Source organism: Meleagris gallopavo, chromosome 1 (assembly GCF_000146605.3).
Source record: "Meleagris gallopavo isolate NT-WF06-2002-E0010 breed Aviagen turkey brand Nicholas breeding stock chromosome 1, Turkey_5.1, whole genome shotgun sequence".
In the NCBI taxonomy this organism is placed as follows: domain Eukaryota; kingdom Metazoa; phylum Chordata; class Aves; order Galliformes; family Phasianidae; genus Meleagris; species Meleagris gallopavo.
Window position 1 is genome coordinate 74,998,618 of NC_015011.2, and position 27,971 is coordinate 75,026,588.

Genomic DNA, 27,971 nt, shown 5'->3' on the forward strand with positions numbered 1-27,971 from the left:
TTTTGAGGATCACTATGTCCCATCAGGAATATTGACCCTAGTGATAAGCTGTGCAGCAGATTAAATGGAAAGGTTAGACTTTTCTTGTAGCAGTGTTTCTTTAGAGCATCTTCCACTGCGCTTTACTGTATCATTCAAAAATACACATTTTCCTAGTTTGTGTACATTTCTCTGTAGAGCTAAAGCTTGGTCTTTGATGGAATCCTATACTGTCCCTATGACATCAGACTCTTTCTTTATGCATTATGCTGGTGTCTAATGTCAAATGGGGTTTCATTCCTTGACTTACTGGGAAGGGTGTAGGTGCTTACAAGAGCAACTGCAGTAACTAATAGGAAGCAGTTTTAATTTCTCACAGTAGACTTCTTCCAGTTCATTTTCATTACGACTGAAAGAGTAGCAGGAGCAACTGCAAGAGTTTCCAACACAACTTAGCATGTATTGTTTAGAAAATATTGATGCTTTACTTTCTCTCTAAAAGCCAGGGTTAATTTCCTGTTGTTCAGTTTAGATTTCTCTCACTTTTAAAAGTCAGGCTCAGGTGACAACTTACTTGTAAAAGTGCAAGGATCAGGACAATAAATGAAAGCAAAGTTTTTGAACAAACAGGAGAAATTAATTTTGAGCTGCTTATATAGGAAAAATCTTGCATCACTTTCCTTTCTCTCACTTTTCCATTTCTGTGTCACCAATTTCTTTGTCTGCCTTAACAGAGAGACTTAATAAAAAAGCTTTTCTTTAGATGAACTCCCCTTGTTTTGTCTGGTGGGCTGATTGGTGTTATTAAGAATGGTGAAACTAAGCCAGTCACATGTAACTACTAAGTATATGTGTAGCTTTGGTCAGATCTAGGATGTTTTGGTGAGTTTTATTAGTATGTACAGTTAATCTACCTTCCTCTTGCTACTAGCCAGGAGTTTCATAACCACCTACATGTTAAAGTAATTATTCCAAAAATGTCCTTTTCTGACTTATAGTAGGGACTATGATTTACAGGTCATTGTACACAAACAACCTTTGCAAAGGGTTGGAAAAGACTGAGAAATATCAGAAAATGGCTTTTTCAAATGCTCCATATTTTCAAATGGCTGCTCTCACCTTCATGCATGATCTTATAGACTTCAGTTCAGTTTTGTGTTTTGTAGCTTATACTGGGCAAGACTGCATCAGATGATGTTGTCTTAGGAAGCTGGGATACTGTGAGGGAATTTCTACTGCAATAGAATAAATGAGATAAAAGCAGAGAATATATTTGAGGAGAGTTCTTTACTGGCAGTGAGTTCCATAAACTCACAACAAAAGGGTTATATGTAAGATGCTGTCTTTGAGGAGTTAGAATTTCTGTGTTTCTGGTGTTGGTCTGTCCCAGCTTTCTAGCCTTGCTGTGGTGACTTTCATAGCGCCCTACTGTGTGCATGTCTGTATGTGTATCTGTGTATGTCTGTTTCCCTGCCTCCCTTCTGTTTAGCGGGTGATCAGAGGCCGCAGCCAGAGCCTGGATACCATGGGGATATCTATGAGAAAGCAGCAGCCAGCCACCATGCCCAGCCGCCCAACGACAGCTGGCCTTGCTCTGAGCCAGAGTGTTGCCGAGGGCCCTAAGGCCATTGCTGCGGTAAGGTATTAGGGTGGACTGTAAAAAGAAATCTGGCATACCTTTGTGACCCACCTGTACATACTGTTTCTCTTTCACAAATATTTTGTCCTGCTGTCCTTCTGTTAATCTCTTTCTGTTGTATCTTTCCATTTCACAAGTAGTGAAAACATGTGTTGCAGTCCTTTTTGTCTGTGCCTATCTCTAGCGCCAGGTCATCTGTAAACTAGAGCTAAAATTGATGCAAACTGGAAGAAGAAAACAAAACATGACTCTGCATCAAACATTAATCTCTGTTGTCCTGTATTAGATCCTGTGGGTTGTCATAACTTAAAAAAAATGCTTGGACCGTGTTTTTACCAAAATGGTACTGTACTACTGTATGACTAGATCTGAAAACATTAGGACTAGATCTGAAAACATTAGGACACTAATTTTTCCATTATTTTTTCAATTTCACCAGTCTTTTTATTTCTTTATTTTTTTCTCTAAAACAAACAGATGGGCAATGTTTATTTAAAATACTCCTTTGCTGTAGATAGAATTTTCAGATTTGGAACAAACAGCAGAGTTAATAGTGTTTGGGATGAGAAAAAGAGTGAATATTTCTATACACTCTCAAAGTCTTTCTTATTTGATAGAGATACTAAAGATAAGAGCATTATAAATCTATGATGAATGTGTTTCCAGAAATGTATCCAGGTTTCTAATATTGGAAACGTTGTCATGTTAGCCAAAGCATGTGCGGCTTACTGTGGTCTCTGCATCAGTAGAGGCAAACTGAAGAAAAAACAACTCTGAGTTAGCTAAGAAAGTAATTTTCAGGGTGGGAATTTCAAGGTTACCATTTACTCAATTATATGCATTCTTTACGTTACCACTGCAAAGTCAAGAATGGTATTAACTTGGGCTTGCTTCCTCCTTCTTCCCTTTAACTTCTGGTTTTCACTGCCTTTTAATGATTTTGTCTCCTTTCCTGATCTTCTTTCTCTGTATTCTAGCTGTATATCTTGCTGTGTATCTTGTATCTCTCTGTCTCTCTCTTACCACTTGTTTGAATGTTTGCTTCAGAAACTTTCAGAGACAGAAAGTATTCTTTCTTGCATTGTTGGAGCAGGATTGCACTACTACATAGCATAGCAATGTGAAAGAGGGAATCTGGGTTAGTGTTGCAAGCTCCCTTTCTGGTTCACCACAGTTTTCCTGTCTCGTTTCCCTTCTTCCTTCCTGTAACACTTTCCTTTTTCTAGTCTTTTGCCTTGCCTGGTAGGAGCCCATCACGTACTCGAACCAGCCGTTTCCATGGGCGACGGAGTAGTGCCATTGGCATTGAGAACATACAGGAGGAAAAGAGGTATGAGCTGTGAGAAGATAAGACAAGCAGAGAAAAAACAGGAGGGGATGAGAAAAGGAATATAGAAGGGCATGGATATGTGGAGAAAGGGAGTAGTCAAGAATGAGAACTGAACTGGAAGTGGTTGGAATGGGAACTAAGTCCTGATTATCATCTGATATAGAGATGGATGAATAAAGAAAGCAACAATAAAAAAAGGACATTTGGAAAGAGGGAGAATCAGCATTTAAGTAAGAAGATACAAGACTGATCTGGGGGAAAATCTGTTCTTGTTTGGTTTTGTTTGTTCTCGTGTTGACAAGTTAAAATACACAAAATATACTACAGAGATCACTCTGAAAGTAATGACTCCAATTTCCATGGAAACTACAAGAGATACAAAGATACAGTAATACTATTTGGTAGAGCAAATTCTTAGGATCCAAGAGCAGTTTGGTGTATTTGATAAAATTATAAGCATTCTACCATTTGGTTTTCTACTGGTCACCAGAGATGACATTTAAATCATAAAGCTTGTCTCAGTTCTCGTTGCAAAGCACTTTTAAAGAGTGCAGGGGTTCTCAAAATCTATGTGAGTGCCCTGCACCTGATACTCAGTTTTCCCAATTGCAAGAAGTTCTGGAAACAGCTTAAAAATTGTAAGTGGCAAAAGCCATCTATAATGTGGAAACCAGTGATTTTACAACAGGAAGAATTATTACATTTTTCTTTCTTTCAGTTTATTATCTTGGAACTTAATGAGATACCTATGACATTATTTTAATAGAAATAGTATAAAACTTTCTTTGAGGAAAATAAGAATCTTTTGAGACAATCTCTGTAACAATCTAAGCCAATGGAGAAGTCACAGCTCCTCAGCACTTTAGAACATTCTGCAACTGTGTCTCTCAATCTGTTACTTTATGTACCATATCATTCCCTATCCCCTTTGAAGATTTGCAAAAGTTTCCTACAACAAGGAATAAAAACTGGATTCAAATTCCTTTTTCTTCTCTTTGCTAGATGGGAATTGGAAAACCTTTGGGCTTATTTAGCTTTTCTTTTGCTTATTTTTAAACTTAGATGTTAGGAATGCTAAGCCTTATTTTGTGAGTTTATTTTTGGATTTTTCTGCAAGACTTTTTAGGTGGTTCCTGATGTGCAGTTTCACTTGCAATTGGTCTGATCTAATAGTTCGTGGCTACTGAAAAGCAGACATCATGCATTCCCTCTTCCACTATCTCTTTTAGCTACCAAGTCCCATCTAATTCCTTGTGATAACTTGAATCCTTATTAGGCCTTTCATGGAATTGATTTAGCCTGTTAATCAACTGGGATAAGTGTCTGCTAGGTTCTGCTGTGAGTTAGCTCATGGAAAAGTCTGATGAGTTCCAGAACTGACAGAAGCTATACTCAGCAAAAGTGGCTGGAATGCAGGCTCTTTCTCTGGCCCTGGGATATAGCCTGCAATGAAATAAGGAAAGGTCACTGTTGTGTTACGTCTCTCCCATTGATTTGTTAAACTTGCAGGCTCTTTCACTGGCAGCAGTGAACTCAACAAGTCATGCATGACTTCATCCTGAAGTTGTAGGTTAATGAAATGCAGCCCTGGATGACTGAGCTAAGCCAGTCCATCCCGCTTGTTCGTGTGTCATAGAAGTTTCAGGGTTGTTTAATTATCAAGATTGTTTTATTAAATCATTTTCAGTTTCACAAAGAGTTATGTTAGCACAAAAGAAGACATGATGAACAGTGAGGTGAAGAGTACAGGTAAGATAGCTGACAAAGAGAGTACATGAGGAACTGTAAACTGCATTGCTGAAAACACCAACAAACGTAACAAAAACCTGAGGTGGGAAATGAGAGTTTTCCATTCCTGTTTAAGTAACATTCCTCAATTTTAAGTTACTCGCGTAGACAGATTTCTTCAGAAGTATCTTGATAGGTACCAGAAAAAAGAAAATACTGGAACTATCCTGAAATAGAGACATTAGCTAACTTCAGTTAATCAGAAAATCCTTTATGCAATTAGTATAAAAGCTCTCTAATGAAACCTAAATCTTCTCAAGACCTATGAAATGTGTGTGTCTTGGGGAGACACGGGGGGTGGGGAGGGAGTGGGCAGTGAAAGAAAAAGCTGAAGAATTAAAGTAAAATACTGAAATTAATTTAGTCTTTTATATAAATTATATAAATTTAAAATGAGCAAAGACTTGACCATTTCTAATACGCTGCCCTTAACAGCTTGTAAGGCGTCTGTCCCTTTCAGTACAAATACATTTGCTTTCCTTCCTGTGTATGTGAGAGATCCAGCTTTGTAATGCGGCCTGGAAGGAAGTATTAGAGTAGCATGAATGGTGAACTCTGAAAATGGTGAACTCTGGCCCCAGGATATAACTGATTTGTCTTTCTTCCAAGCAGGGACATTGCAGAGAGGATACAGAAGGTGGTAGACAGTCCAGAAACTTTGCTTGACCTGAAATCTGATGGATCATCCAGTCCCAGCTCCCCAGAGATCCCCAGCAGGAAGAGCAAGTGAGTTGAAAATGATTTTAATATTTGAAAGATGCTCGTTGTGTTTGGTGTTGGCTTCAGAAAGAATAGTGCATATCTTACTCTCTTGAATGCTATACCAAGATTGTCCACATAAGGCATTGCAACATCTGAAAAATTTGATGTCTGGCCCTGACACAGAAATTTAGAGTGTGTACACAAGGAACTCAGCTTTCTTAAAAATAAAGACTGGGCTACTTGAAGGTGATTTTGGCTGTATCTTGAGCATCATGTTAACTTCTATCTAACAGCATATACAAAGCATTAGCTATCCAGTTACAAATACCCATATGTATGTTTCCTTTGTAGTTTGCTCTGAAGTGATTATGGAGCGTTATAGAGAAACTTGGACAAGGGTATGTTGGGAAGCTAGGTTTATTCAAATTCTGCCTTTTTAAGCAGGGCTCATACTGCTGCTCCTAACTGGCTTGAACTAGCCTGTCTTCAGTCCCCACAAGGTGTGATAGCAGGTGTTATGGTCTCATGTATTTCATCTATGTTTTGTTGCAAAAGCACTCCATACTGCACCCAGTGTTCTTCTGCAAAATATTGCATGGAATAGACTACAGCATAGTTCTTCACATTTCTGAAGTGTACTACAGAAACACTGTGCCCAGTGGTCATGAGGGGCAATGCCATCCTAGCCTGCATTAGAAATAGTGTGGCCAGCAGGAGCAGGAAGGCAATCGTCCTCCTGTACTCAGCATTGGTGAGGCCATACCTCGACTACTGTGTTCAGTTTTGGGCCCCTCACTACAATAAAGACATTGAGGCCATGGAGTGTGTCCAGAGAAGGGCAATGAAACTGGTGAGGGGTCTGGAGCACAAATCTTATGAGGAGCGGCTGAGGGAGCTGGGATTGTTCAGGATGGAGAAGAGGAGGCTCAGGGGAGACCTTATTGCACTCCACAACTTCCTGAAGGGAGGTTGCGATGAGGAGGGGTTTGGCCTCTCCTTCTGGGCAACAAACAGGACCCAAGGAAATGGCCACAAGTTGTACCAGAGGAGGTTTAGATTAGACATGAGGAGAAACTTTTTCTCTCAGAGTGGTCAGGCACTGGAATGGCTGCCCAGGGAAGTAGTGGAGTCACTGTCTCTGGCAGGGTTCAAGAAGCATCTGGATGAGGAGCTATGAGATATGGTTTAGTAGCTTGTGGTAGCAGTGGTAATGGGAGGATGGTTGGACTAGATGATTTTGTAGGTCCTTTCCAACCTTGTGATTCTACAATTCTAAGATGCTATGAAAATTACACTTTCTTAGCAGTGCAGCAGTGCTGTTGATAAGCTGTATTATGCTAAGATGGAATCCTATCTAGGATACTTCAGTACTTTGCAGAAGATTTCCTTCCATTACTTAAGGTGAACCTACAGGAAAGATGAAGATGGAGTCTTTATCAGGGAGTGTAGTGTTACAGCAAGAGGTAACGGTTTTAAAATAAAAGAGGTTAGACTTAGATTAGAAGAAATTCTTTATTATGAGAGTGATGAGGCACTGGAACATGCTGCCCAGAGAAACTGTGGCTGCTCCATCTCTGGAACAGTCTAAGGCCAGATTGGAAGGGGGATTTGGGCAACCAGATTTAATGGGTGACAACCCCATCTAGAGCAAGGTAGTTGGAACTAGATGGTCTTTAAGATCCCATCCAAGCCAAACCATTCTATGATTCTATGAAACCACACATTTGCATTTCTAAGACTCAGAGGATGCTTTTGGTTCTGTGAAATCCAGGCTGGATGTGGCTCTGGGCAGCCTGATCTGGTGGTTGGTGACCCTGCAAATAGCAGGGGGGTTGAAACTAGATAATCATTGTGGTCCTTTCCAATCCAGGCCATTCCATGATTCTGTGATTCTAAATCAAAGCCTGTAGCTAACTTTCTGGAACAGCTTGGCACACTCCTGAGAACTTGTACAAAATCTGTGGCAGTAAGGGACAGCGAGTACATTGTAGTAGGATGTGTCCCTTTTTCAGTATTGGAGCTCCTTTAAAAAAATGTCAGGAAGTATACCCTAGAACCAGGCTCCTGTGATTGTTGCTCTCGGTGCCAAGTCAGACAAGGAAGGGCCTTCATTCTAACTAGCCCCAGTTCACCCTAAGAATTACAGGCTGATGACTATCTGCAGAAGTTATCTATCCAATTATGTGGTGTAGGGCTGTCTAGAATTTTGTCACAGTGAAAGTGCAGAGTTCTGGTGAGTATGTTTCTATGATAGTCATTTTTGGGCTAGGTGGGTGTCATAAAGTTTTCAAGGGAGGAGAATGAAAACATAACTAGAAGATACAGAACATCTAAGATGCTAGCAGAGACACTGCTAGAGAGAATGCAGAACATGCAACTGCTTATTGGTCAGCAGCATCCTTCTTCCAACATTACCATATAATTCCACCTCCTCCTCTTCATACTTTCTGGGAGCTTGTTAGTAAACTTCAAATTCCTGGCTAAACACATGTGAGGGACTCTGTATGGGCAGCTGAAGTAAACTTGTGTAACCAGCAAGAATTTTTCCTAGTACGAAAATACCTTATAGCTGGTCTGTCTTATAGATATATATATGTCCTGGGAAAACAAACAAACAAAAAAACCCACTAGTTCCTCACTTCTGCATTTGACTGTGGGCTGCTCCCACTTCCCAACTCCCATTCTCTGTTCATGAGTTGAGGAGGTGAGCTAGTTGTTTCAAATCAATATCACCTGCTTTCAGAGAGCGGACATTGCACAGGTCTTCATTAATAACATTTGCATGAATGTTGTTTGTCGACATGAGAAATCACGTGCACACTTTGCATATGAGGTATGATGCAACATGGAGTTTTGCACTGTTTGTGATTAGCCAGTTTTTCAGAGCTAGGGACCAGCCCACATGCAGTTATACCTTCAGGGACATGCCTGAGATAGGGAATTAATTTCACCAGGTAAAGCAAACAGTTTTCACCAAGACATTGTTAGCACAACATTGTAGGAATGGGTTAGGGCTGTGATTCTAGCAATCTGTCTTGGAGATCCCTAAAGTTCTAGAAAATTATCTGCTTACTGTTTACTCATTATGGAACCATAAATCATCATCACTTTATAGGCATATTTCTAATACAAAATGAATCCCAGCTGGGTCTAGAATATTTTAGGCAGACCACATTAATAATGTCGTCCCTGGTACTATGTCATAAACCAATTTCTGATTCTTTTTAGGGAATAGCATTATCTATGGCAAAAAGTACAGCATATTGTTGCTGTTGTCAAGCATTGCAGATTCCAGACTTCAGTGGTCAGGACTCTTCATCTATGTCCTACAAAAATCAACCTAAACATAAATATAAAGGAAACAGATAACAGATAAATGCTTGTACAGTAGAGACAAACTAATAGTTACTTTCAGTTATTAATTTCTAAAACACTCTTCTGCAGTAGTCAACCTGTAATATTTGAAACTCCATTGTTCACTTGGACCACTCCTGTCTACTCTCCAACATACAGGGACAGTTATCCTTAGTTTCTTCTGCTCTGTTGTCCAGGTAGCCTTCTGAATAATCCTTTCTCCCAAGGACATGGTGAAAGAATGAACCCAGCCTAAGTAACAAGGTAGCAAACTCCCCAGGATTGGGACTCTTTCCAAGTTTCATCTGAAAATGAAGCACTGTACTGTGTATGTCCAAATCCTAGGAAAAGTACACAGGTTTTGTGTGCATGTGTTTTCCCTCCTCAGACACATCTGAGTGGGGACATCAAGCCAATCAGGAGTGGACCGGATGCTACTAATTGTTTACCTCACTGAAGATACTGGCAAGACTTTTTGGGTGAAATGAGAGAACTGGCTAAGAGGAGCATGAACTTAGAGGACCTCAAGGACTGTGGAGAGTCCAAGTGACACCACATAATGCTCCACTGGCAGTCCCTGGAGCAGGAATCATGGAGAGGAAGAAGGACAGAGAGATTATTTTGGAGCATTTTGATTCTAGGCTCTTCCCATTGTCCAATCAGCAATTACTGAGCCAGACTCTACAAATACTGGGGGAAAGGAGGCTACCTTGAGCACCTCCTCTTCCCTTAGACTTATTCAGAAAGAGAATTAAGTCAAAAGCAGAAGAACACATTTCCACCTCTGTCTCTAGTAAGCACTAGAGATGGATGACATGGTTTAGGAAATGCAATGCAAAGAAAGAGGATGAAGAAATCTGCTGAAGAAGGGTACTAAGGTGATACTTAGTGGAAATTTAGGTCCCAGCTCATTTTATTGATTGGCTCTGCCAAGGGAGAAGTATGTTAGCCTTCATTTCCTCCAAAATATATTTTGTAACCTCATGAGGAAATATCTTCGGGCCTATATTGGCCTTGCCTTTACTGCTCTCCCTATTGCATGCTGGCATGTAATATGCCTGGGGCTTTAGGTTTCAATACTGCTTGTAGGTCGAGACCGGCCATGTTTTGCAGTGTTTCTGAATGAATAAATATATTTAATATATTGAAGTTGTCTTATCGTTATTGCCTCTTTTAGCTTTTTGAGTTACTCAACATATTTCAGCACTTCTTTTCTATGGTGAGTATTCACACACCGTGTTACACACATAGTACGTTTCACAGCATATAAGCATGTGACATTCATGAGCTACTCTCTACTAGAAAGTGACAAGTAGTGGTTCCCAAATTCTAAGCTAGAAGCTGACGTTAAAGGTTTTGCTCTGACAGATATGAAACATGCTCCAGGCTACCTTAATATGCAAAATATTTAAGTGAGCTGTGATCAATAGATCCAATTTGTCATATATAATGCTTTGAATGTTCCCTTCATAACAGCCATACAGAAGCTAAAAATCTAGTGGAATTGATCTACAGGAGCCACTCAAGCCCTACAGGCAACCGTACACACACACAGTGTACAAGATGGGCATCTTGACTTGAATATGTTCCTGTCTGCAAGAAGGACTTGTCTGTGCAAGAGCTTAACACTTAATCCTAATAGCTTGCTAATAAGAAATAAAAAAAATAATGAAGATCTTGGCAATTAGTTTCTACCTCCTCTCTGCTTCCTTAAACTTTCTTAATTAACCGTTTAATAACACTAGTTAAAATGTGCTCTCTATAACTAGTTAATTCTGCTCTCTGTAACTACCTGAAGGGAGGTTGTAGTGAGCTGGGGGTCAGCCTCTTCTCTCATGTAACTGGTGATAGGACTAGAGGGAATGGCTTCAAGCTGCACCAGGGGAGATTTAAGCTGGATGTTAGGAAATATTCCTTCTCTGAAAGAGTGGTCAGGCACTGGAATGGGCTGCCCAGGGAGGTGGTGGAGTCACTGACCCTGGAGGTGTTCAAGGAATGTTTGGATTTTGTGTTGAGAGACATGGTTTAGTGAGAACTATTGGTGATAGGTGGATGGTTTGACTGGATGATCTTGTAGGTCTTTTCCAACTTTGGTGTTTCTGTGATTCGGTGCACATGCTTTCCTGATTCCTGATGTTAAAACTATCCAGAAACACAGTAGTAACATTTTGTAAATTCAGTGACATGAAAAAGTGCTTTCAGTGTTCCCATGTACTGATTGGAAATTCATGTAAGACCAAATACATGTTTCCTCATGGACACTGAGGCATGCTGGAGTTGCTCCCACCAGTGGTCCTGTGAACTTAACAACCTCAAGGGGATTAGTACAGATGTTTAACAAGTATGAAGAGGGGTAGGTATGCCCTCCATGGTAGGATACAAGCTGTGTTTCTGTCTTGAGTCAACACCTCTGCTTGCACTGAGGCATTTCCTGGCCTTCGGTACCGTACCCTTTGGCCTGATATCTGTCACTGGATCACTATACCAGGTACCAATGGGGGGGAGGGTTCTAATTTGCCACATGGATCTAATCTAGCCACACACTCCCTCACATATATATGAACTTTATTTGCTCCTTTTGCCTCTGTGACACCACATGTAGACCAAGCAGGTGCACGAGTTGGTTCCCTGTGAAAGGTGAGTAGCTCATGTTTACTTGTTGCATGAAATACCAATAGAAGCAGAAAATAAGTGTAAATGAAAATTGGCTATCATCAAGTAAAAGCATTCACCTTCTTTTTGGCCTTGTGAGTAACTGTGGTTCTCTTGCTCTCTGTCTTCCAGAGGTCTCTGTGCAAACATCCTGAAGCCTCATGGCACAGAAATGATGCAGTGCTGTTTTTAACAACTGATATGCCTATCCAGCCACAGGCCATAAAAAATCCTAGTGTAATCTTTCTACAAATCAAGTTACCTCTGCTATCTGTGTGCCTTACATAAAGCACAGTGGAATTGATCCCAGTGATCCACTCTGAACATTTTATCACACTGGCTGAGGTTCTCTCTCCTTCTCCCTTCTGCTCACTCGTGCAACATTTTCATTCCTGCAATTTTTGTTGCCAGAAAACCTTGCTGGATCCTTAAGCCAAGTTGATAGTACAAGGTCCAGGAGTGGTAATCTTTTGCTGTGTCATATCTACTCTTAGTTGTTCCATGCAGAGGTTTTATTTTTTCATTATGTTGTATAAAGGTACACAAGCAAACACGTAGGTTTGTGTATGGACTTCTGACTTAGGCCAAGAGACACAGTTAAAGTGGATCAACATTGTGACAATTTTCAGTCTATGTGAAATCAACTCATCCAACCAAGAGACTACAGACATGTAGTCTTCAGTGCATTTGCTGACAGCTGTAAGAAGTTGCGGTGATGTCATCATTTGCAACATTTAGAATGTGTCTATGATAATACGTGAAGGGGAAGAAGATAATAAAAGATTATACGTCTGTGTTATGCACATGAGATAGTGAAGTTGAGCCTGCACTTTTGTAGGACAAAGTGAAATTAAAGTTCTTGAAATTCTATTTTCTAGAAATTCTGTCAGTTTTTGAGGTAGAAGAAAAGATGGGATTAAGAGCAATTCTTTGTGCTAGAAATTCTAGGAAGCAAAATGGGGGTGATAAATTTATTCTTTTTTGCAAATACTGAAGTTTCCTATCTATGTGCTACCAGTCTTGATAGGAGACCGACTGTCAAAGACTAAGTATGGCAATACAAGCAAATATTCCTAGACAAAATTACATTTAAATGAGTGCAGATAATTTGCATTCATCTATGCAATGGATGAAATGGAGAAATTTTAGTTATCCCTAACCAAAGAATGAACTGAGTTAAGCAGAACTAAATACAAAGAAAACATCTTGGTGCATGGAGAGGCATCCAAGTGTTTTAGTTTTTTCCTTCAGTAAGTTGTCCAATAATTATTCAGCCACGATTAACGTACTGTGTAAAAATCAGACTGAACTCTTCTTTTTTTCTTTCTGAAGAAACTTAAGACAGTTTGGATGTCCACTGTAAGCTTTGATCTTACTCAATGATAATGGAATTCATTCATGAATTTGACCCATATGCACTTTCTTCTGTAGTTCAATTTGCCATTTGGATCATGGGATACAAGTTAAAGAAAAGAAAGGCAGGAGACTATGATCATGTTGCCAAAACTAGATGAAGACACAGACAACAGTTACTGCCAGAACTGCTGTTTTCTGAGTTGTCTTTAAAGCACCAGTGTCTCATATGCTAGTGCCTACCACCTAAGACAGGAGTAACTTTCTTAGCCTCAAAGTCAGGTTATAAAATAAGTTACAGACCTTAATACTTTGAGTAAGACATCCCTAGGTTTGTTAATATACTTACAATTGTTCTAGATTGATTTTTTTTTTTTAATCAATTGATCTATTAGTTGTTACCTACAACATAGATAGAAGTTCAATATCTAAGTGCTGGGATATACACAAAATGGAACAGAACCCTGATTACTGCAGATTCACATTGCTTAAAGCAGCAGTTTCACAACAAATGGCAGTGATTTACAAGTTTTGACTTTTAATTCCTCACCATTTTGAATTACATCATGAAGCTGGGAAAGGGGATACTCCATCTTTAAAAAACTGCTGAAACACAGTTGCATCTCATCTGTCCCATAGCAAATATTGGTATGATCATGTAAAGTTCAAGAAAATAATTGTTCCTTTGAACAATATCTTGCCCTACCATGCTACAGCAGGAATCTCTCATTACCTGAGTTATAAAGCTTCCTTAAATTTCATGATCAAATGATAACAGCCATTCTTGTCTGCTGCTTTTGACCCCATAGGACATCCTGAACCAATTCTTAATTCAAACTCTCTACCTTTTCCCTGATGCAAATAAAAGAGTAATAATTAAAATGTAATGTTGTAATACAGCTTTGCATGAAATCCTAGAAACTATACTACTTATGAAATTGCAATATTTAAAACTCAAAGCTATCCTTATTGCATAGGATGAAGGTCACTTAGAAATAAAATTGAACAGTGTAAGTAAGAAGGCTGTTATCTGAAAGGCATCACACATATTTTGTGAAATGTGTAAGGTGAATAGAAGCAAATGATTACAGAAAGCAAAAGAATGCCTTAAATCTTTGAATTTTGCAAAGTATTTAATTCCTTGTTCAAACATGGTATTGATATGTGACGATAGGCAAATTCCTTAAACCCTGAAGCTAGATGTGGGAGGCCTGGGAGAGGGAGCAAAGGGAGGAGAAGACAAATACAATGAGTGCATATATTCATAAAGATCAGGCATTCAAATTGCACAGATGTATTCAGTAATAGCATTTTCTAGCTTGACTGCACGACTCTGTCACTTAGTAGAACCTGCTTTATTTTTTAAACTAGTTTTTGGGTAGAACAGTAGACTGATAAACTAAAAAAAGGATCAAGGGAAACTTATAGGAGAGTTGGAGAAGGACTTCAGTACTTGTTGGACACCTGTAGTCAGAACTACTCTAGACAAGAAGTTATAGACAGAACAGGTGTGACTGCAAAACAGTCTGGAAGCAGTGGCCAAATTCAATGATTTTTAGTATGAAATGAAAGTCACATTCCAAGTGTTTCAATCTAGAAGTAAATGATGGTAATATTAGTCAAGTCACGTGTGGGTAAATTCCTTTCACTGTCATTGGACAGTCCACAAATCCATGAAAAAATTTGGTAATTGTTTGTTTATTGTTCTGTGCTTGGTTCCCTTCTAGGAAGCAAGTTGCTTCCTTCCAGCAGTGTTGCTGGCTTCACTGGAAAAGGCAGCAAATCAGATGGTCAGCACCATAGCCCACTAAGTGCTTTAGTAAAACGTTTCCTTTTCATTTGCACAGAGGTAAGGATGGGAGAAAGAGAGAAACTTAACTTAGGAGTCTTTGCTGAGGGTTAAAGGGACAAGAAAGGACAAGAAGATACTTGCAGGGGAGAGTTAAAAGAACTACCTTGTTCTGCAGGTCTCCATTTAATGCTATGTGTGAAGACATCGCTGCAGAATTGTTTCAGTGCACACTGGGTAAGAAGCACAGGTAACTGCCATGGAACAGTACCATAAAGCAGTGAGTCAATGCAGAGGCAGGCTTCTGGGCTACCTCTTGCCATACTGAAAGAGTGCAGCAAATACTGTACAGCTTCACAGTGAAGACAATATTATTCCTTCTTCTACAAATCGTTTTCTATGGCCAACTTTCTACGGCTTGTTTTATATATATATAAGCACTGCCTTTTTTTGGTTGCCTGCAGTGAACAACACAGCGAACTGCCACAGTGAACAACATTTTCTTGCTGAGACATCTCTATCTGCAATAATCTACATTCAGTTTTATTCTGTTCTTGCCTTGCTGTTTCTTTTGCTCAGATGCCACCCAGCTTTCTCCGCACGTATTCTCTTCTTTCTGTGGTTTCATTATTTTAGTAAGCCATTTTCTTTTGCTTATTTTCTGACTTTGTGCCTATCTCTAGAATCTTTGTTTGCTGGCTTTCAGCCTAGCCTTAGTGGAACCTACTTCTTCGTGGCAGTTTCACGGGTTTGCCTTAGATGTCAAAGTGCAACTGAATTTCCTGGTGAGGTTTGTAATAGAGCAAAGAAGAACACAGCTCTAGGCTTGTTCCCTAGAATTCAAAGTCCATTTTTGCCTGCATCTTTCAAAGTCTCTCTTTAAGCTCACAGTCTGTCTCATTTTCTGGTACCCTTTCTGTTTTGACAGTTGAACATCATGCTACCTTGAAATTGATAAAGATGCGAAGCTCTGAGGAACTCAGTTTGGTATATAGCTAGATAGAAGAGGCATCATCTTTAAGAGAAGAAAATTCTTCCAGCTATTCACAAATAGTTGATAGTACTTATTAGTGCTTAATGCAAACCCCTGTGCATGCTGCAAGACACAACGGTTTAAGCTCTCATTGTAATGTTCAAGTGATGCTTAGTTGTTAGCTGATCTGCCATCTCATGGCACTTGGAGCAATCAGATGAACAGCAGAGCTCTTCACAGTGGTACTGGGCCACTGATGTCCCCGTAGAATAACATTTATAGAGAGCAGATGAGAAAGGCAAGCCAGGTAAAGAAGCCAATAGTTAGTGCTGAGACTAGTTAAATGCCTGCTATGCCAGATATGAATGCTTAGACTAAAAATATAGCTGCTAACCAGCATTTACTGGGGGTAGTCATCAGTGTCTGCCAAGAGCCACGTGCTCATGATCAGGTCTCTGTAGACAGAGGCAGAACTTCAGACCTCTGCTCCCAAACAGGGAAATTTTGCTCAAAGTATGTATGCAGAGTTGCCACAATATGCATCCTCACTGAAATAACTGCAAAGGATGTAATCACTTACCAGTGGTTATCATAGACAATAAGTGATACAGGGAAAAACTTGAGTTTGGATTTTGTTAATCTCCTCAGCAGCGTGTAAATGGTATTTTAGTACTTCAGACTTTGAGCATTTCATCTCTACTGATTTCAAGTGCATCTGACAGCCTTGAAGATAATTTTGGGAAAGTACACAACAGTCTGTAAGATCCATTTCAGGAGATCCATCTCCCAAACCAATAGTTTTGCCACTAGGCCGTTTCTTAAGTCAAGCTCTTTTGTAAGATAAAGCTTCATGAGAACCTGGCTTCCACAATCAAATTAATTCAAGACATTTATTACATTTTCCCCAAATTCACACCAGAGCTAATTACATCCACAAAAGTGCATTTTACCCATTTCTGAGACAGCACTGTGAATCAAGTCACTGATGTGGTCTGGCCTAAAGCAACGTCTCAGCCACTCTGTTTTTACCAGCACCTCAGAATTAGTTTTGTAACACTGATAAAGAGTAGCAAATTTCAGGAGTATAATGATCGAAAACCTGTCCAACATGGCTTGAAGGGACTTACAAAAGCCTATGGCATTCATGTGGATGGTAACTTCTCTGTGATTCTGACTCCTCAGTGAATGTAGCCTCTTATATTCCCCATTTCCTTAAATTTCAGACTGGATCTGCCCAGGGTGAACTGGTTAAAAGGAGAAAGGAGTTCTCTAATTTTATGATGTTTCCTGAAGATGCATAACAGATGTAAGAAGGGAAAATTGTGCATGGGGAAACAAACACTTAGAGCTGTAAGAACATGGAGACTGAGCATGTTTTACCTTGAAGTTAAGAGACAAAAACAGGTTCCAGCTGCTGCTAGACCTTCTGCTTCCTTCACTGATGCATCAGAGGCAGTGAGGAAACACTGAAAAATCAAGCCTCACAAAAATAAATTCAAATACGCTATTCCCATTCAGCCAATATAAGGCCAAATTTCCAAACAATTTTAGTGTGCAAATTGTAAGGACTGTAGTCAGAGGAGGGAGTGGCAAATTAAATGTTTTGATTTTAATCTTACTGTTTGCATGTCTTCACCCCTGCAGACTGTATAACGCCAAGTCCCTCATAGTCACATCCTAGATCACTATTGAACAGTCAGCAACAAGGCCATTTTTGAGGAAGCAAAGCATAGTCGAGTTTGGTTGCCAACTGAGTTTACATCGTGTTCACCACTGTCTTCCAAGGATGCTACTGCAAAATTGGCATTAATTAAGAACCTCTGCAAGGGCTGGAGCTGGTGCCTATGAATGTGCATGTGTGGTGATCTCCAGTGTCAGTCACATGAGTGCAGGTATAAATACCGTCCAGTTGAATTATTTTTGAAGTACTTGACTCATTTCCCAGATTTTGCTTTGGACTTGAATTCTCTCTCTCTTCCACTAGTCTAACCAATCACTGTGCTGCAAGGTGAAAGGAAGCACGAGTGCCTTGTCCTGTGTTTCTTCCGTCTGTGTTGTATCTTGGACTTAAAAGGCAAATATAAATAACATCTCTTAGGCTGTATGTGTGTTTCTAAAGGACAAGTGGGAAGATATGAGAACTCTCTGAAACATCAAGATGTCAGTCCCATAATAACTTAATCCTCATACTTTTGATTGGAAAAGATGATGTTTAACCTGAAAGAAGTTAAATCCTTAATGTTAAACATTAATCTTTGAAAGCAACACATTTGTATTTGTAAAGAACAGATCAGACTGTTCATATTGATAAATCTCAAATTTCTTAACTAGAAATGAAATTGATCTGTAGAGTTAGTAGTTAAGGAAGAGAAAGCCATCTCTCTATAAAATTGGATACATAATCACCAAAGATCAACTGTATATATAATTGTTGTCTTTTCATTCTTAGGTATTTCCCCAAGACTTTTCACATTTTTGGGCTTGGAGCTGAGGGAACTGGTCCCAGCCATTTTTCACCTGCAAGACAAATCAGCACAAGAATTAAAATTTAATACAGATAAATCATTGTCTAGTCACATTTCTGCAGCTGAATGTCTATTCCTACTCTTCTTTTGAAGGGCAAATACTGATGATGGAATACAAATATTTATCTTGTATGGCATGCTTCAGGCAGCTTCCAGCACCCTTTACTGCATAGTTACAAATTCAGTGGTATGGAAGAATTATTTCCTCTGTTACAGACAAGAAATTCTGCAAGTCCTGAATGCTATGCTGAAGCCAAATGTTTTAAGGACTACTTCATTTCAGGGGCTGGAGGTAAGGAAGAGAAAAAGGGTAAGAGGCTGGGGATTCAGAGAAAGAATTTGAAGTGGAAACTAGTGGAAGTGGGAAGAACATTCCAGTTAGGATTAGAAACTATCAATATGGCTGTTTAAAACTTCATATTCCTCACTCTCATTTTCACAAATAATATTTTTAAATAATCCAAACCCATTCAAAAAAAAGAAAATAAACATCCAAAATTTTCCTTCTATTTAATCTATGACCAAATTTAATTTACATTAATGATGATCTGCTGCTGACATTTTTCCACAAATGCATTAGATCTAATTACACACAACTCTTCCTAGTCACTGCTCTCCTATTCTCCAAGTGCAGCCAAATCTAAGAACAGAAGTCAATTCCCTCTAACTCAGGTGACCAAGTTAAGGTGCAATTTATTAATAGGGAAATGAAAATAAGTACATTCCCATCAAAGAGGATAGTCAGTCAATGGATTTCTGTTTAAAATTTCGTGTACTTGCAACAGTGAGCTACGGATTTAAGAGCTGTGATAGCATGCTGTTTATTAAGGAGGAACAGATTTAAGGTAAAATGTCAGAACTGCAGAAAGTCAGTGTCACTCAGTCTTAATCTTATCCAAGATGTAATGCCCAGTATCAAGTAGTTAAATATGAACATTTTGAAATCTAAGCAAATTTAATAGTAATTTAAGAATGACACATGGTGCACAAAACCTTGAAACATACCAACGAGAAAGGTTGGAGAACTCAAATTATTTCTTGCTTGGGAAAAGGACTACATATTTGGTCACTCTAAACGTACTAAAATCCATTCCAGACAGCAGTTTCATCCCTTGAGAAGTACAGTCAACATTAATTAATATTTGAAAAACATAAACGCTATTTCATTTAGTGGTATTATTAGGTACACACTCACCTATAATGCTAGCTAGCAGCTCTAAACGATCAGAGCCAAAAAAGAGATGAGGTTTTCCATTAACATGCGCCACAACAGCAGGCATCCCAAAAGCCTATTGACAGGATGGAGATTAAATTGTGAATGTTATAATGAGAGAAACTTTTGTAGGCACATGATCAGTGTTCAGGAATAAAATCCAAAATGTTGACTTTTTTTGCCTTCTTTTCATTTGAACTTCATTCTGAAAGATGAGTCTAATGGAGCTATCAGAAAGTAAAGGGCTCTCCAAAGACTGTATGCTCCTCCTGAACGAGCAAAAAAGCAATGTGGTAAACTCACAGTTTTATCTTAACTAGTGACAGATGGTATTTCTTGATTCTGGCCCTGTAGCTGCCCATCCTTGTCAATTAATTGGAATGGGCTTCCCAGATGACAATGCAATAAATTACCAGTGAGTTCGCTTTTACATGCTCAAAAAGCAAAAGAGAGATGGTCTGTATAGTGCTTTCTAACCATCACCTTCATTGTTCCTTGCTTCCCAGTGTTCTTAACGGGAAAGGAATGCATAGCTGTGATATCAAAAGGCATTGGAAGCACCTCACCCCATATTTTATTGCTTCCTCAGTTGTCTCCTTCAGACGATTCTTCACTGCAGGGGATGAAGTCATTTCAAGTAGCTTCTGGGTGAGCTCAGAGGATAGCCCAGCCTTTTCTGCTACCTGACAAGTGACAATAAAATAAGGCATGCTCTAATACAAAGTATTCTAATTCCCACTATGGACTAATTAATTTTTTTCTTCAATGTTATTAGTTTATTACAAAAGTTTATGACAAAAAAACCCACAAAATATTCTTGAAGTCTTTCTTGCTCATTATCTTGCTTTATTCCCAATCCACTCTCATTTGTTAACTTCTAATCTCTGAAGCTCTAAGCATGCTGGTATTTTTCAGGCATTCCAGAGAAAATACTGAGTGTAATGTTTGCTAAGACAGAAACAGTTTGTAGTACAAGTGTGGCCACATAGGAACTCTGATACTCAGGGTGTTTTTAAACAGTATCTCACAGAGGATGCTAACTTCCTAACATCTACCTGCTTTTTTTCTTTTTTTCCCCTCTCCTACAAGAGAAGTAAAAGTAATCCTGAGAGAAAATGCTCACAGTCACTTTTTCTTTCACTTAGCAACCACATTTTCTTGTACTTTCTCCTCCTCCCATACCAGGAGGATCAGTAACTCTTTTTAACTCTACTTGAGTGGGAGATACACAAGTGTAATCTGATAATAATACAAAATGCTGTGCAAGCATGGTACACAAAGCATTTAGACTGCAATCTTTGCACACAGACATAATATCTGATTGTCACCATTTTAGAGGAAGAGTATTTAGGAGGACTGGGGCAGGATTCTGAGGCTACACTGCTTCTATAGGAAGTTACAAGAAGTCACTGCTAACTAAGAACTGAGTTAAAAAAAATAATACTACAGGCACATGTGGAACTGTATCAAGTAAACAACATACCATTTCTCAAACACTATGTAAAATAAATTCACCTCTAAATACTCAGATGAAAAGGTTGTGACCTGTTGCAGCTTTGGATGACCTGTTTCTACATTAAGTGCTTTAGAGAAGGTCTAATATTTGCTGTAGGGGCAGAAAAAAAAATACAGACAGTAGCAAATGTAGAGGTGCCTACATCCCTGCCCTGCTGAACATGGATACGCTCAAAGACTGCCAAGGAGTGGCTAAATTATTTGGAGTTCAAATTTTGTTTCTTGGAAAGGTAAACAAAATGCCACCATTTTCTGAAAATCTGGTGAAAAGATGTGTTAAGATGAAACAAAAAAGCAATGAGTAGACTTGCTGGACTGCAAGTTTCAAATAGCAATGTCAGAGAGCAGAGATTGTATCTCTTAGGCACAGGCAATTCTTTTTTTCTTCATGTTCCAGTAACTTAATAATAAAATCATAGAATCATAGAAGAACGTAGAAAGGAGATTCCTTAAGTAGGGACACATAAACCTAGATGCCATTACAGCCTTAACTGTAATACACAAAATGCAAAAGACTATATAAGACTATATAAGACAATTGCAACTTCTAAACACGTAAGATGGCAATACAGCACTAAATTTAATAGCAGAGCTTCCCTCCATCATTTCAAGGAGCATCAACTTTCCTAGCAAAGTGAACCATTTCACAAGAAGATTTCATCCATACATAATATCAAAACCTCAAGGCATTCTGGAGACTACTTTATTCTTTAACCACTCTTAAGAAAACTGAATTAATAAATAATTCATTTTCCATTCTGAGTATCTTGCTACATGAACTAGAAAAAAAAAGGAGATTTTTATTCTAAGAATTATAAATAAATAAATAAAATTTGAAACAGACCAGCTAGAAAAGTTAAACCTCCACTTTTTTCAAGTAGAAAATTTTAAAATCTCCAAGTGGTCATTTGAAAAATTTATAATAATAAAGGCACACTAAGCTGTCTCCATGGTTATTACTGATCCAAGCAATCCCGTAAGAATAAACCAGAAATGCAGAAGCACTAACAAAAAGAAGAGACTTACAGCCAAAATACTCTCCACCTGACTGATATCTTCATGCTGTTAAAAGAAGAAAATAAGTAGTTTGCTTAACATGAACAAGAGCTCAGTTCTGGACTTGAAAGCAAGTTTTCTAAGAAAACAGAAATAAAAGCAATGTTAGTTGTCCCCGCTGGAGACGTTTTTTCAGAAAAAATTTTGAGTTACCTAATCAAAGATTGTTCTGACACAAACTGCTGATTCGCTCAGTCTGTAGTACTCACAATACATACTGAAAATAAGGAACAGCCAATTAAGACAACTAGTTCTTGCAGTGACTCCTGAATTACTGCTGCGGTTTACTCTGGCAAGAGTCCCAGCTCCACACAGTCATTGGCTCACCTCTATCCCTACAGTGGGATAGGGGAGAGAACTGGATAAAGGTAAAACTTGTGGGTTGAGACAAAGACACTTTAATAGGGTTGAAAAGGAAGGGGAAAATTGTGAATATATACATATGTGTGTATATACACATATACACACACGTATGTACAAAAGTGACATGCAGTTCAATTGCTCACCATATGCCAAATATTGCCCACCCAGTCCCTGAGCCCAAAACCCCATTTTTATCATTACATACAGAATCACAGAATCCTGGTTCTGTCCCCTCCCAGCTCTTTGAGCAATCCCAGCTCCTCACAGGCAGAGCTGTACAAGAAGCTGAAATGTCCTCTGCTCTGTGCAGCACTGCTCAGCAACACCTAAAACATCAGTTCTTTAACCACATTGTTTTTCTCCTAAATCCAAAACATGGCATCATATCAGCCACCATAACGAAAAGTAACTTTAGCCCAGCTGAAACCAAGATGAAGACTGATGACCTCACGTTTCCTTCCATGACTTCTAATTGAAAGACTTTTTCTTTGTTTTGTTCACATTTCACATTTAATGAAGCGAGTCTGGAATGTTGACAGAAAGGATCAAGGCTTCATGAATACTGACCTGTGACCAAAAACGTAACCAGAACTCTCTAGATAAAGGTTCCAAGTACTTTGGTTGTGTCATATCAATGGCTGTGATAAAACGCATGGCTCCAAGACTGTCTGGAATTAGTGGAAACAAAGAAACATGCTGAAACATGGCACAGAATCACAAACAGGTAAGAGTTTTAAAAACTATTACCTAAATACAGTATAATCTCATTTGTAATTATTTCCAAATAGTAAAACTTCTGTTGAATCAACAGTATCTTCAACGTTAATTTGGAGGTTTATTTCCTCAGAACTTCCTTTCATGGTTAAAAAACACTCAGATTTCATACTGCTAACAGATACAGGAAAAGGCTATGGACAGAGAATCCATCTTCACAGAATCACAGAATTGCAGGGATTGGAAGGGACCTCAAGAGATCATCAAGTCCAACCTCCCTGCTAAAGCAGGTACCATAAAACAGGTCGCACAGGTAGGCATCCAGATGGGTCTTGAATATCTCCACAGAAGGAGATGTCACAGCCTTTCTGGGCAACCTGTTCCATTGCTGCCATCACCCCTACCGTAAAGAATTTCTTCTGCATGTTAGTACGGAACTTACTATGTTCAAGTACTACTTAAACATACGACTCCTTGTCCTATCACTACACACCACTGAGAAGAGCCTGGCCTCAAACATTTGCTTCCCACCTCCCTTTAGATATTTATAAACATTTATCAGATCCCCTCTCAGTCTTTTCCCCAGGCTGAACAGACTCAGGTTACTCAGCCTTTCTTCACATGGGAGATGCTCCAGGCCCTTAATTATCTTTGTGGTCCTTTGCTGGACTCCTTCTAGGAGATCCCTGTCTTTTCTGAACTGGAGAGCCTAGAACTGGACGCAGTAGTCTTTAAATGTGGCCTCACCAGGGCAGAGTAGAGGGGAAGGATAGCCTTCCTTGACCTGCTGGCTATGCTCTTTCTAATGCACTCCAGGATACCATTGGCCTTCTTGGCCACAAGGGCACACTGCTGGCTCACGATCAACCTTTTGTCCACCAGGACCACGAGGTCCTTCTTTGCAGAGCTCCTCTCCAGGAGGTTATCACCTAACCTGAACTGATGCACGATGCAGTTATTCCTCTCCAGATGCAAGACTCTACACTTCTCTTGTTAAATCTCATCAGGTTCCTCTCTACCCAACTCTCCAATCTGTCCAGGTCTTGTTGAATGGTAGCAAAGCCTTCAGTTGTGCCAGCCAATTCTCCCAGCTTTGTATCATCAGAAAACTTGCTGAGAGTGGACTCTATCCCTTCACCCAAGTTGCTGAATTACATCAAATTATGTCAAACAAGACTGAACACGGAACTAACCCCTGTGGAACACAGCTAGTTACAGGCCTCCATCTAAACTCTGCACTAGTGATGACAACTCTCTGAGCTCTGCAAATCACCCAGTTTTCAATCCATCCCACTGTCCACTCATTTACCTCACATTTTCTAAGTCTCATAACAAGGATGTTATGGGAGACAGTGTCAAACACCTTGCTGAAAGCACACAACATCCACTGCTCGCCCCCCCCATCTACCCAGCCAGTGATGCATCATAGAAGGCTATCAGATCAGTCAAGCACCACCGTGTGAATCCATGTTGATTACTTCTGATAACCTTTTTCTCTTCCAACTGCTTGGAGATGGAATTCAGAATGAGCTGTTCCACCACCTTCCAGTGGATAGAGGTGAGGCTGACTAGCCTACAGTTTCCTGGATCCTCCTTCTTGCCCTTTTTAAAGACTGGAGTGACATTGGCTTTCCTCCAGTCTTCAGGCATTTCTCCCACTTGCCAGGACCTTTCAAAGATGATAGAGAGTAATTCAGCAACCACCTCTGCCAGTTCTCTCAGTAACGTGGGCACATCCCATCGGGGCCCATGGATTTGTATGCATTGACTCTGGCTAGATGCTCTCTGATCAGATCCACCTCAACCAATGGAAAGTCCATCTTTACTCAAACTCTCTCTCTCACCTCTAGGGTCTGGGATTCCTGAGGGCTATTCTTAGCAATGAAGACTGAGGCAACAAAAGCATTCAGAATTCAGAATACCTTCTCAGTATCAGCTGTTACCAAGGCACCATCCTCATTTAGTAGGGGACTCACATTTTCCCTAGTCTTCCTTCTACTGCTGACATACTTAAAAAGGTTTTCTTGTTATCCTTTACCTCCTTTGCAAGGCTTAATTCCAAGAGGGCCTTAGCCTTCCTTGTTGCATCCCTACAGGCCCTGACAACATTCCCATATTCTTCCAAGGCAGACAGGCCTTTTCTCTACATTTCATAGAATTTCTTTCCTTTCAGTTTATCCATGAGTTCCTTGCTCATCCACACAGGCCTCCTGCCACCTTTCCCCAATTTCTTACTCTTAGGGATTCACTGATTTTGTGTTTGGAATAAGTGATGTTTAAGCTCTCATGGCCCTCCTTCTAACACTGTAGCCCATGGGATACCTCCAAGTAGGTCTTTGAAGAAGTCTAAGTTGGCTCTCCTGAAGTAGCAACTTTATTCACTGCTTTGCTTTTTTCCCCACACAAGATCATGAACTCCCTCATCTTGTGACTGCTGCATCCCAAGCTTCCCTCAGACATCACATCCCCGACCAGCTCTTTCTTAGTAAAAACAAGGTCAAGCAGTATACCCCCATTCATTGGCTCCTCCACCACCTCCATCAGAAAGTTATTATCAACACACTGCATGAACTGCCTGGACTTTGTGTGCCTGGCCATGTTGCTTATCCAACAAACATCAGGATGGCTGAAGTCCCCCACGATAACCATTGCTGGGGATCTCCAGGCTACTTCCAGCTGTTTGTAGAAGGCCTCTTCCACTTCCACCCCCTGATCAGGTGGCTTGTAGTACACATCCACAACACTGTCACCAATGTTAGCCCACCCCTTGATTCTTACCCTCCACTTGTTCATCATTCCCCCTCGCCATACATTCTAGTTGCTCTCTCGCACAAAGGGCAACTCCACCACCTTGCCTCAGCAGTCTGCCTTTCCTTAAAAAGACAGAGCCATCCATGACAGCATTCCAGTCATAGGAGCTGTCCCACTCTGTGTGACTGCACACAGACCTCTAGTTCTTCCTGATTATTTCCCATGCTATGTGCGTCGCTATATCACAAGACAATCACAAGATCCAATAGGACAAATGAGAGGCTTTTCTTTTTTTCTTAACCTTTACTGTAATGGAGGATTTAAACAATGATTGACAAATATTGTCTAAGCTAAATCTCTTACTTACTTTTACCAAGAATACGTTGGAAGACGTCTTCTGAAAATGTTAAAGGCACCTGATAATATTTTGCCATCCTTACTATATCCTTCTGCAGGTATTCTGCACGCTTTGGCAACATTGCTGGAGGCTTGTTACCTTTCAGAAAAAGTTCTATTTTAAGCAGAAGATTTCAAGTATACTATAAAAACACTGGACAAAACAAAACATGACAAATTAGATCTCACCTACACACATACCCAAGGAAAAGCAATTTTATACAATATTAGTAAAACATACGCAGATTTTCCAAATGTAACAGTATGATTTAAAACACAATTTATTTTGGTTTTACAAAGACTGGTAGTTTAAATTAGCAGAACCAGTTTTAAACAAAGGTAAAAACTTCCTGATAGGGATCTGTATTGATTCAGATTGATGACTTTTAAGGTAAAGAACCACATTCTGGTAAACAAAGGCAGGGGATTGTTAATTTCATGATTTATAAACCTCAGGGAATCCTAATAAGGCCCCAAGTGCTATTTTATAATGTTCTTTGATCCTTCACGTATGTTACAAACTGTAAGAGTTCCACAGATTTATTCTAGTTTTAATTCAACCCAAAACTTTCAAAAAATCATTTCATGTAAAATTATTCTATTATACCTTTGGTATTTACACGTTCCACATACAGCAAAAGCACTGGGGGGGTACGCAGCAGTAACAGCACAAAATTCCCTGCAGCCAATTTCTAGGTCACTGCTGAGCTCCACGACCCTATATTTACTTTGCTATTGGTGCCAAAAATGAATTTAAGGCTGGCTCTGCGATCACCCACAGAAGTATCCTACTAAAGAATGCCAACCACCCCACATTAGCTACCAGTTGACTGCATTATGCCACCAAGGAAAGCCGGACGAAAGCGCAAATCAATATTCCATATGTGCTGGTATCGGCAGAGAACCTGCAACACAGAAAGGCAAGCCAGATTGATAGAGAAGTCTGCAGATCTGCATGCAAGTAGAAAATAAGCGTTCGGCTGGGACGTGCCTCCTAAACGCCCCTGGTTTTCAACACGCCATGAAGAAACTTAAAGGTCCCCGACAAACGGGATTAAAAACAAAAATCCAAACACATTATGGGCAAAGCAAAGCAAAGCAAACCCAAAACAAACACAAAACGGAAAAAAAGCAGGGACTTTGCGCACTGGCTCCGTGCCGCTCTGGTCGCAGCGAGGGAAGCCCTAAGGGGCAGGGAAACGAGACGCCCTTCAGCCGACCGGAGTCCGGCCCTCGGTCGTGCCTACTCGGCCCCCTTGCCAGCGGCCGCAGTGAACGGCAGGGTCCCCGGGAGCGGTCTCCCTCCACACTTCCTCCCCTCACCTCGAACCCCAGCCAGGAGTAAGGAGACACCACGTCGTAAAAGAGCTCCACGACTACCCGACCCATCTTATCCCCTTCTCGTCCCCCGCCGCGCCGTGTCGACACGCCCCCACTACCCAGCGGGCCCCACCTCGGGCAGGCGGGCGCTGACGGGCCCTGGGAGCTCTTCCGTTCACGTGAGTCCGCCCTGGTGGCGAGGGAGGCCGTGTGTGGCCCGCTGAGTGCGGTCTGTGTGTCGTGTCCGTCCTCCCAGGAGCTTCCTTGTGAATGGAACTTACCCTGCAGAAGAGTTGAATAAGGGATTCTTCAGGTGTCCCTGTTTAATACTGCTTGTTTTACAGTCACTAGCAACCTGGAGTCAGCCTCTTGGATTCAGCTGTCCTACAAGGGAGAGATATGGATCCCCTAGAAAGGTGGAATCTAGGTAGAATGATTTTACTGATATTCCACAGCAAAGGAGAGGCAGGAGCCATCGCTCCATCCCCTGTTTTCTTCTCTTTCTCCTTGCCTCCTCCTCCTTTTCTGTCTCTCTATGCCATGTCCATCTTCCCAGGAG

The 27,971-nt window shown here is 40.2% G+C and overlaps 2 protein-coding genes across 5 annotated transcripts; one reads left to right on the forward strand and one right to left on the reverse strand.

Annotated features, from left to right (window-relative positions):
- The first annotated feature begins 11 nt into the window (after positions 1-11).
- Positions 12-9,936, forward strand: LOC104912853 (rap1 GTPase-activating protein 1-like). 4 transcript variants are annotated; one of them, XM_031555681.1, is made up of 4 exons: positions 12-1,615; positions 2,845-2,948; positions 5,346-5,462; positions 8,990-9,936. In XM_031555681.1, exons 1-4 carry the CDS (start codon positions 1,505-1,507, stop codon positions 8,991-8,993), a joined length of 336 nt encoding a protein of 111 aa, XP_031411541.1. In that variant the 5' UTR covers positions 12-1,504; the 3' UTR covers positions 8,994-9,936. The 4 variants fall into 4 exon arrangements, 3 of the variants coding, with proteins under 3 accessions (XP_031411541.1, XP_031411532.1, XP_010715800.1); XM_031555672.1 differs by having other exon boundaries at positions 15-1,615; positions 9,181-9,936; XM_010717498.3 differs by having other exon boundaries at positions 25-1,615; positions 5,349-5,462; positions 9,181-9,936.
- Positions 9,937-13,909: 3,973 nt separating this feature from the next.
- On the reverse strand, positions 13,910-27,545 carry GSTK1 (glutathione S-transferase kappa 1). Its single transcript, XM_010717487.3, has 8 exons — positions 27,416-27,545; positions 26,916-26,997; positions 26,064-26,192; positions 22,799-22,899; positions 21,839-21,874; positions 19,864-19,980; positions 19,280-19,373; positions 13,910-18,076 (listed from the first exon to the last, which is right to left on the reverse strand). Exons 1-8 carry the CDS (start codon positions 27,479-27,481, stop codon positions 18,027-18,029), a joined length of 675 nt encoding a protein of 224 aa, XP_010715789.1. The 5' UTR covers positions 27,482-27,545; the 3' UTR covers positions 13,910-18,026.
- Between the last annotated feature and the right edge of the window lie 426 nt (positions 27,546-27,971).